General features: G+C 48.0%; 1 protein-coding gene across 1 annotated transcript in view; it reads right to left on the minus strand.

Annotated features, from left to right (window-relative positions):
• The window catches only part of LOC144149004 (uncharacterized), a gene marked incomplete in the record, with an annotated part of 36,562 nt that overhangs the window by 8,687 nt on the left and 16,715 nt on the right, over positions 1–11,160 (minus strand). The window contains 1 exon segment of the mRNA XM_077680531.1: positions 4,715–4,951. Coding sequence (XP_077536657.1) covers positions 4,715–4,951 — 237 coding nt within the window.

Here is an 11,160-nt window from a genome sequence, read left to right on the forward strand (position 1 = left end):
CTCTGTGCAGTCCCTGACAATATGTTCTATGGTTCCTCGATCTCTGCCGGAGCGTACACAGGTTTCATCCTGTTGCCTGCAGATACACGTGCATGCCCGGGTTCTCCGACACCCCGCCCATGCTTCGAAGAGCAACGCGCAGCCTCGCGTATTGCCATAGAAACCTTCCTTCTTGATTTGAGTCCTGCACTGAGGACACCCCCCACTGATCCGCTGTGGCCACAGTCCGAACGAATGGGTAAAACAAAGTCTACTTTTTCTACATTTCGTTCGACAGCCGTATTTCACGCGCACACGTGGCATTTTAGGGCTGTCCGCTGCTCACAACGCCGGATTTCCTGCCTCATAGGGAACACATGCATGGCTTCCACCTTAATCATGAGCAGACACGTGTTACAATTCCACTGTCATGCTTTCACAGCCCCTACATTATCAGGAGGGCTTATAGGTTCCATTATGGTCCCATTAGTTTATGGTCACTTATTTCGCGACCCATGTCCGCGCTCCATGAGGTTAAGATCGAACGATCGCCCCTCTGGTGGTGAGCACGCGAGCCCGTCTTGCCCAGGTGGGACACCCAGGCATCCTCGGTGGAGATGTTGCGATCTGTGGGCTCAGGGGCAGGTCCAGTGCGTGTGGGAGAGTGTGCGTATGGAGTCGCACACTTGGCAATGCGGTCTCCTTGCAGTGTCCTGCATTCGGTGTAGAACGTAGTCGTTTGGTAGGGAGTGCTTTGTGCGTGTCTTAGGAGTAGCGTGACGTTTCTCTGTGTCTCTCTCAACCTCATAAGTCTCATCATTTGGGCAAGCATTTGAGTACATTAGTTTCAATAGGCACCATGGTGAAGACAAGTAGAGTCAAAATAAAAGTGTGTTCGTGTACGCATGCGTCTTTCTTACGGATGACCGCCGTCAACATTCAAGAGGAAAAAGTTAGCCCATACCTGTCACCTAAATTCTTTGCCACCTCCATGTCGTGTGCTACTGCAACTAAATGAACTACGCAATAGGACACTCATCCACCTTCGCAGAGGGGAATGGCTTGTGTTCTCCCTTCCGGAGTTCAATGAACTAGGGAGAGAACAGCGGAATGGCCAGTCTGCCACTCGTTCCCTCAGTTCTTCTTTACGCCTGCTGATCGCTTCTGTAGGTCTACGTCATGTTCCACTCGGCACTTACCGAGACGTTCGCTGTCGTCGCAACCTGCCGCGGTGGCTCAGTGGCTAAGGCGATGTTCTAGTGGGCCCAAAGACGTGAGTTCGATACCGGCCGCGGTGGCCTGCTTTGTGGTGGTGGTGAAAGGCGGAAACACCTGAGTGTCGAGAGTTCGGCGCACTTTTAACATCCCCGGGTGGTCAAAATTAATCTGGAGCCCTCATAGCACTGGGGTGCTATTCCAGAAGGCCCGAGATTGAACGGAATTCGGGAGACACGAGCTCTAGCCACGCCCGCGTAATATGTTGATAATATTTCGAGGGGGAATTCAAGAGCTTTAAAAAAGCGATTCATGCTAATATTTGGTGATTATTGAGGTGATGTAACCGGTCCAGGACGGTGCACTCCAAGGAGGCGCGACTGGGGCGTGACGCATTTTTCAGCGCTTTCTCTCGCTCCACTGTAGCACTGATGGCTACTTGGGGCAAGCGAATCCAACTACTTTACTTCATCGCGCTTTTATTTGATAAATGTGTAATACACAACAAAATTAATTTATTTTTTACTTCAAGCGTTAATACCGGCTTTTTGTTTGAACTTTTTCGTCCTAAGAAACAGTTTCTGCCCATTTCCGCCGTTGGCGGCAGACAATGCAATCACGTGACTAAGGCCGACTGGCAAAACAAAGCAAGCGGATGATGGAAACGGGCCAAATTCACAATAATTACTGCTCGGGGTTACGCTATCGAAACCCTTCGTCTGCTTTTCAATACGAAATTTCCTTGGGGCACTTCTTGCTTACTTGCTTTAAAGGCGAGAGCTTGTCATTAATGGAATGGAATGGATGACTTTATTATAGGAGGAGGCCCTGTTGGGGGACATGGGAAAAAGGGTAGGGGAATATTGTTCATATAAAGTCTTCACTAGACTGTGAGGGTTCATTTAGCACGGTATGCATAGTTAAAGTTGTGGCGAAGACACTCTAATGCGACCATGATCGGGGTGTGCAACTGGAGCCGTTCAGGAGCCACAAAGGGTGTTTTTGGGGTGCCATCTAGAGAGTGGGTGAACCATCCGCCATCGTACTACTTTATAGAGGCCTGTTTTGTTGCTCGTGCCGTTGCGCACGGACGACTGACTTACGGGTTCCCCGCTTATGAATTGCGTCCCCGCCATTTAAACGAGCTGAACATCCTCAAGAGACATCTAATCCGAACCATCTCGGGGCTTCCACTCCATAGCAAAACAGACTTACTGTCGGAAGCAGTTTCGCTTCCCCCCGTCGCTAACCTGCTAGAGGAGACGACGATCCGCTTTCAGAAGCACCTTGAACACGTGCCTCAAGGACAAACTATTTTGAAGCGGGACACATTAAACAGTACGTTTAATGCTGACACTTTTCCACCTGCTATTCCACCCTGGGAGCGACCCGCCCTGGACCACCTCAGACACCGACCCATTTCTCGCCGTAACCGCGCCGTACGGGATTCGCACTCTCGCCAACGACAAAGTTCCGGATGAAATCGACATTTTCACCGACGCAGCCATTAACGGCACAACAGCAGCGGTGGCCTGGACCTGCCCTGACATACCCCAGCTTAATGGCTCTCGCAATATAACAAGCACTTACGGTCACACTGATGAAGTTCGAACTTTTCGGAATCCTCGGCGCCATTCAGACCATACAAAGTGCGACCTCATTTATCACCACCAACAAGTTCCGTGTTATTAAGAACGATTTTACTCATACATTGTACTTGCGTCTTTTTCCTCGCTTTCATTTCTTTGTATTTTAACACTAATTACTTCGACTGGCTTCTTTTATGCAATACCGTGTTTGCGTCAGTTTCCTCTCTTTCATTTCTTAACTACGTCAGCAAGCGACTGGCACACGCCACAGCCTCCCTCGGTCAGTCAGTCAGTCAATAAACTTTATTGATGGGAAAGGGGAGGAGCGGCATGAGCGGAACAGACACACTCAGGCTCGTCCAAGCACTCATAATCAGTAGAACCACATACCGCCTCCCTTTCCACATCACCACGAAAGCCCAAGAAGAACGGATAGAGGCAAACGTAAGAACGGCATACAAGGCAGCTTTAGGTCTGCCTTTCTATAGATCAAGCGACAAGCTATCAGCCCTGGGCATCTTTAATACCTTTCAAGAGTTAAGAGAAACGGTACTAGCAGCCCAAAGAGAGCGTCTCAACAAAACTTCAGCAGGAAGAGCCATCTTGCGCAGAATCGGAACACCCCAAGAAAGAATCAGGCAAGACCGGATGACCAACGTCACCCTAACTCAACGCAAAAGCCTGATCCTACGCCCCCTACCCAAGAACATGCACCCCTAAAATCGGGGTTCTGCGAGGCTGGTGGGCGCCTGTCCTACTCCCGTATCATCACGTTGAGGTGCCACGCGGCACACACTATTCTGCAAATTTCACTTTTCAAATTCACAGTGTGATGCATTTCGCGAGCCGGGCACATTATATAGCTCCTCAAAGCTCCCCACTGCGGGCCATTCCCGCAAGTGGGCATGTGGCACGAATGAAGGAATAGCAGCAACGACAAAAACTTTCCAGATTTGTTTGCTTTATTGCATTTTGCTCTTCGCCGCTCTTGTTCGACGAAGCTCTTTACAGAGGGTTTTTTTTTTTTTTTCATTGAGTCAAATCTCGTGACTCCCCGCTCTTGTTTCGCCCCCTTCCCACTCCCGCTTATCCTGCCTCTGGCGTCACGCGGTTGCTTTAATTCTCAAATCTCCCCTTTACTTGCTCTCCATGCTCTGCTTCCTGCTATACGACGGTGACGTTGAAGAAAATCCGTTGAATTGTGTAAAGATCGCCTCTGATAGTAGGTAGGGGCCGTAGATTGTATATGTATGAGCTATCCTGCCAGTTACGTTTTCACAAAAAATGTGCGAAACGCAGCGCCTCTGCCACGCTGACGATAAATGAAACGCATGGTCATGCAACGCCTCGTTCGGAGCAGACAATAACTGAAGCGCACACTCCGGCTGCAGACGGATATAAACGAAAATGGCAACACTTTCTTTTCTCGTTCATTTTTTATGCCATTTTTAAATAATTCCTGAAAAACAAATCTTTCGGGGCTACACTATCCGGCTGATAAAACAACACAATACTAACAGCCCAATACTAGTATGAAAGATTATTTAACTTTTCATAATAGTATTGGGCTGTTCTTGCAGCCGCAAAAACTTTTCAGCCTGTTCATGAGCCTTGCCAAGTACGAGTGCGACGTTCCTACTCCGTTCATGACGGCATGCTCGTGGAAGCGCGGCTCGCCTCGACACCAGCGCCAGATTTCTATCTAGTATGTACATTATTACAAAACTCTATGTCCAACCCCTCTCCGTGTTGTGGTAGCCACTTCTGTTTATCACGCAATTGTGCTGACTACACCTTCGTTTCCCGACCTCGACCACGCCCGGCCAAAAGTGGACAAGAAATGCTGCGGACCAAGATATTCCTGGACTGGACAAGATGGCGATGACGCGGAAAGATCGATTTCAGGCGGTCACAAATTTCGTCACACTTACGTCGCATTTTGAAGTAGAGCAGCAGTAGTCGTGCATCGTCGAGACCAAGGACAACGGCCAGTTGATGCTCGTCCATCTTCGCGATGTCGGCTTCCGAGTGCGCCCCTGATGCCATGAGGTATTCAAGGAGCGTCCTCAGCAAATGGGGTGTAATGTCCAAGAGTACTCCACGGATCTGGCGCACGAAGTTTGCCAACGCTACCGGAGCACGGCGAGTGTTCTCGGCCATTGTGTTAGCTGGAATGACAAAGTCATGCAGTTCGCAATAGGTTGCCGTTGCAGCGCCACCTTTATCATCACCGCTGCGGGAGGTTTTCTCACACACAATTCCCAAGGTTTGCGTCTTTAATTATTCAGGCATCACCATAGACGCGAACCCTTTTGACACTACTTTGTCGAGTCGAACGCAAAAATGGACAGGGACGGCGGAAAGACAGGACGGAAGGGCACTTTGACCTTTTGCGCTCAGCTCCACAAAGAAAATACTAACTGTTCCAATCTACTACTTTCTACACTAAAAGCTACTGCTTCTTTTTTTTTTTTTTTTTGATGATTAAGCTGCAGTGTGGCCGAAAAAGCATTGGCACCCTGCTCAGGAAAGAGACACCCGCCGCGGTGGCTCAGGTGCTGCAAGCAATACACTGTTCTCGAACGCAAGTGCAAAAGATACATCGTGTTTTTGCTGTGTTTATTTGGGGTTCTACGTGGGAACGCATGAGCCGAAGTAATCTTTTTCGGCCTGTAAGACAAGGCGGTGTTGGATTGGCCCATGTTTTTGTAAGGCAGATTGTGAGCTGTTTTTTGCTATTGCGGGACGTAAAACATCCATTCCTGAGGACTTACGTACAAACTACACTATCAAATGTAATTCCAGGCTTTATTGTGTCAACAAGCAACGAAACATATGTCGTTAAAAGTTTCTGGAAAGAAGTGGTGCAATCTTTTAATTTTCTGTGCGTTAGATTCACCATGGAGTATTTGGCGAATGTATCATTAACGAAAAACTTGAACGAAATGCTCTTTCCAGTATACCTCTGTATCGTTCATTGTATGGGGCAGGCGGTGGCCAAGATGTTTTGTTGCGGGTGAAAGAAATGGTAGTCCCCGCCTCGGTAAAAAACTCCCCCCACCTCCCCGAAGGGGATCGTGCGGAAATGCGAATGCATTGGGTGCACCGATGAGTGCGCTGCGGCAAGCAGTCACGGAGAGAGGCGCGCGCTCCACTGCATTTATATATATTTTTCCGAGCGCAGCGAGCGGAGACAGGGACGTACAAGGGGGAAGTACATGCCTCCTCGTGGCAAAGAACCCAACGCATTGCATTTGTCCACACTTCTCCTGGTAAGCTTGGGGGTCACACGATCGAAAACAAGAAAAAAAAAAATAAAGGGAAACTGTTTTTTTTTTATCCATTACCGTTCGAGCTTGACGAATGAATGAATCACCGGCATCACTACGGTCAGCCGTTATCAGGCGTAGCGTTTCCCTCTCCTTCCCGCATCATACAACCGGTAGTCACGACCATTTTTTGTTGTTGTTTTATTTTGTTTGGTTTTTTTATGTGGTCACGCCATAAACTTTTAACATAGCAGCAGACGATATCGTGGAGGCAGTGATGGCCAAGAAGGCGATAACGCAACATAGAGCTTCTGAGTTAACATTAAAACCGAGAGCTCAATTATGCTACTAGAAGCGATTGAAAGAAATAAATAGGTACGTAAAAAAATATTGTATGATATTCTTTAGATGATTGATTGATTGTAGGGTTTTAACGCGCCTACGCAGCGCAGGCGATGAGGCGCGCCGTAGTGGAGGGCTTACGATTAATTTTGACCCCCTGGGGATCTTTAACGTGTGCCGAAATCACGTACACACGGGCGTTTTTGCTTTTCGCCTACATCAGAAAAGCGGCCGCCGCGGCCGGGAATCGAACCCGCGACCCCGTGGCTCAGCAACGCAACGCCTTAGCTACTGAGCCACCGCGGCGGGTGGTACTCTTTAGTTGAACACACGCCCGAGTATCACCGTTACTTGGTCTCCTTAACCTTAATTTTAACTTGGTCTCCTTAACTTAATTTTAACCTTAAATGATACGTTTTTTTTTTCTTTTTTCTGGCAGCCTCAGCATCCCATCCGTCTTTATTATTAGAATACATAGTAGGTGTTTCTTTCTCTTTTGTCTCATATATTGAATAATTTGGTAGGGATCTTTGTAATGTAAGCATTAAAGTGCACTGCATGTCTTCATAGCTATACGCCCACACGTCACTGATCGCTTACGTTTCTCCTACGCAAATAGCATGGTCATTTCAAGGAGAATTCACGAAGTCTAGAATGGGGCCTAATCAGAAGATACAAACAAGTCCAGCCAAGTATTACTGTTCTACGCTCGTCACATCACTTAGAAACCTTCTCGAATGATTGTTTTCTTTCCGTCCTGACTGTTTGCGCGTTTGAGTGACCTCTATCGAGCAATGTTGTAGATGTTGCGGCCGTTTTTTTTTTCTTTATTTTGCCTGAGCCCAAGGACGCGGGTTCGATTCCCGGCCGCGGCGGCCGCTTTTATGATGGAGGCGAAAAGCGAAAACCCCGGCGTATTCGAGATTTCGGCGCACGTTTAAGATCACCAGGTGGTCAAAAATAATCCAGGGCCCTCCACTACAGCGCGAATCATCGCCTGTCGGCGTATTAAACCTCACACACAATGTTTATTTCGCAGCAGTACAAAAATTCAATAGCCACTTCAAAAAAGACGCAAGAAAACCAACACTGAAACTGAAAGACGTACCTCCTGCGTCGAGCGAATCACGCAGTGCAGCTCTCTGCTGGCGATAATTGCAGCTTTCGCACTGCCAAGGCCGGCCTGGACGCGCGCCCTGACTGCGAGCGCGTGCGGACCGGCCGTGCAAGTGCTTCCAGGCAAGAAGGAAAGAGGGAAAACGCTTATCGGCATTGCTGCTGGGCCGCTTAGAGGGCCAAGCGATACGATAAAGCGAAAAAAAAAAAAAAACCATAACGGGCGCATCGGTATCTCATTTCCTTTTTTTAGTTACGATCTGATTGGCCACGGCCGGGGCCACGGCTCTTAGATACCCCCCCCCCCCCCCCCCCCCCGCCCCGACATCTTGGGATCTTCGCCACTAAACGAGCTGCTATTTTTCATTACGACACTACTGAAGATGCCTTCTTTTGTGGATGTAGGTGCCCTGACCCTCGATAACGGTGGCTGTTGATAACTGAAGCAGGACGACAATGCTTACGTATGCTGAATTTCGCGTACAGATGCCGCTATGAGCAAGGGCCCTTTCCCGCAAGAAATGACTTTGCAAAACACCATAATGTGTGAAACGGCGTTGCTGCTCAGCGCAATGAACACCAGGGCAACACGAAAGTAACACCGGACTAGGCGTACCCAGGTTCCCAGAGTAGCAGCTATGAAGCCATTCACCTTCGCTTCTCTCTTTTCCCATGACAAATTTGTTCAGAAACGTCCGCTTAAGACTGATGTGTTTTTTTTTTGCTGTTCAGCTTTTGTTGGGAATTGTTTTCCACAGAAAGAAAAATTAATCACCGCATATGGGTGTTGCGACGATAACTGGAACACTTTAAAAATTTTTCCTGAGCGATCCGCCGCTCTGTTCGCGCTCAAACTTCACACAAAGGTCGCATTTTGTGGTCTATTTTGTTTGACACCGGGAACAATAACGGTACTTACCTGTTTATTCTGAAAATAAATAAAAACGATTTTCGCCTATGGGAAAATGGCCGCTGATTTGGACGTGCGAGCCAGCGCAAGTTGATGTTGGAACGACGGAACCACCTGCAGAGTGAAACGCACGTTTGGGATTCACGTACGGAGCCAAATGGTGCAGCAGACGATCAGAAAATGCACCTAGAAATGAGCTAACAGACGATCAGAAAACCCGGTTTTCGGGCTCGCACGTCCAAATCAGCTGCCATTTTCCCATAGGCGAAAATCGTTTTTATTTAGTTTCAGAATAAACAGGTAACTACCGTTGTTGTTCCCGGTGTCAAACAAAATAGACCACGAAATGCGACCTTTGTGTGAAGTTTGAGCGTGAACAGAGCGGCGGATCGCTCAGGAAAAATTTTTAAAGTGTTCCAGTTATCGTCGCAACACACTGTATATGTGGTGTTTGCTTTGCGATGCAAAGAAAATAACGGGTAAAGAGCACCAGCAACCGCATCCATGGTGCGGGTGCTGGTGCAAAAACACATGTAATACGCCGCAAAACAGAATAATGGGTGTAAAAACGCTGCTGCTCAGCGCAATGAACAGAAGTGCAACTTGCCTGTAACACGAAAGTATGTGTACAGAGTAGTCGGTTCGGTTAGAAGTCAATAACTTTTGTTTAGTTCTTTTCCAGTGAGACACACTTGTTCAGAAACTTCCTGTTAAAATTGTTATCCGGGCTATTGAGCACTTGTTTGGAATTATGTTTGCTGCAATAAGGGAAAAGGTGCCACTGCCTCACCGCATCCGTGCCGTGAGTATGTGTTTGCTTTGATATGCAAGGCAAAAAACATTCAAGAAACTCTGGCAACAGCATCCATGGCGTGTCTGCGGTTGCTGCATGTTAAAGAAATTAGGTTACTGCTAATCATTGCCCGAATTAAAAAGCGTACGTTTTCCGACGTTAATATGAGTCTCTGTAGCTATTCATACCTATGTCACAATGAAGCCGATACGACTTGCATTCTTTGGGCACACGCAAACTTCGAAAATTCGAAGAAAACACCGAATCGTAGGAGAGAAACAAAACGTTACCCTTCATACGGCACTCACCTGAAGACAAATCTTACCTTTATCTCGAAACCTGAGCGGCAGACCGTTCGAACCGTAATGAGCAACGGGGAGCGATTGGAAGAACTCAGCAGATACCATTCAAGAGACGATGTGCGCGAATCACGTGATAATAACAAAGGAGCTCAACACGACCTCCGGTTGGTCACTGACTGTGTAGAAATGCGATACGAAGTTGGAAAACGTTGAGCAGTGGTACGTGCTCCAGGCGGCTTTACCGGCTTTACACTGCGAGAGGCGTTTTCACCCGAAGGGGAGCAATGCGCTGATAAAAGCGGAAGTTTCGCACGCGAGAGACCGTCACCACGGCCAACAACTCTGTCGACCGTGCATTGCCAAGCGGCGGAAGCCGCAAATCGATGACTGGCGACGAGAAGCGCACTATATGTGTTTCTAATCTACCGTCCTGCGACACTTCCGTTGGGAGCATAGAGTTTGTTATTTGTATGAAACTCTATGGTTGGGAGCATGGAGGGGGCGAGCGTTGCTGAGGGACAAGTACAGATGGCGCCGCAAGTAGTTGGATGTTAGGCACTCGGCCTGGAGCAGTGGAACGCGATAAATTTAAATAGACTTGAGCAAACCTCTAGCGTGTTACCTTGGAAGAAACCATCACGGCAAGTAGAGTCGTACGCTCGACTAGGCGACGAAAGTCGATATTCTGATCAATATCGAGAAAGGAGGCGTGTTGCGGGCTTGTAACAATGCTTTTATTCTGCTCTTTGTTTATTGGAAGTTCGGCTATGTTTTGCGGTCCCCGTGGACTACTTGTGAACGGGAGTCGACCGTAACGAGAAAACAAAGAAATTTTAAAGTGATAAAAAATACTAAGTTTACAGCATTAAATGTCCTCTACCCAAGGAAGAAGTTCGGGTAATTGGCAATAGAACTTTGACGTAGTAAAAAAAACGAAAAGAAAGGGACACAAGAAGGAGCACTTGCAAAAAACGGGCACTATACATCAAGTGGGGTTTATTGGTAAAAAATAAATTGGCGGGGGCACAATTAAGTTCTTACCTGTGGCACCTGTTCTCTTTTCGCACTTTTGTCAAAGTCCTTTACCCCCCCCCCCTCCCTCCTCCCCACACACGCTCACTTCCGCATATCTACAACAAAAATCCTGTACTCGGGCTGTTATTGCTGTCAAGCGGAAATGGGGCTCTCTAGTGTTTAATAATTTACGAAAGTACTCACCTGGCAATACATTTAGGGGTAGTGTGCGTCCATCGGATCTTTCGGCGGAACCTTGCGTGTGCGTCGGCTTGTAACTTTGCCTTCTAGCGAGTACTTGTTGTTGCAGCGGCAGGTATAGGTGAAGCGGAAAATTTTGCGAGCTTTGCTGCAGCCTGCAGGTCGTCGAAAACGCGACTAAAGCGCGACACCCATGATAAAGCCTAAACGTGACTGACCACGGACGTCATGAAGACATAAAAGCAATTTCATTTCCTTCACAAACGGCGGGTACCGAAAACGCGCCATCATCCGACATCCCTTAAAGCGCATCTTGGGCATTATCACGCAGCCAGCTGCTCTGAGAACCACATTAGGCGTCTATCAAGATGTCATTTACGATTGCGCGGGCTGTAAAACAGACGCACCCGCTCCCGACCAGCCGTAACTG

Source organism: Haemaphysalis longicornis, unplaced genomic scaffold (assembly GCF_048455015.1).
Source record: "Haemaphysalis longicornis isolate Haplotype H1 unplaced genomic scaffold, Haemaphysalis longicornis Haplotype H1 scaffold_8, whole genome shotgun sequence".
Classification (NCBI taxonomy): Eukaryota; Metazoa; Arthropoda; class Arachnida; order Ixodida; family Ixodidae; genus Haemaphysalis; species Haemaphysalis longicornis.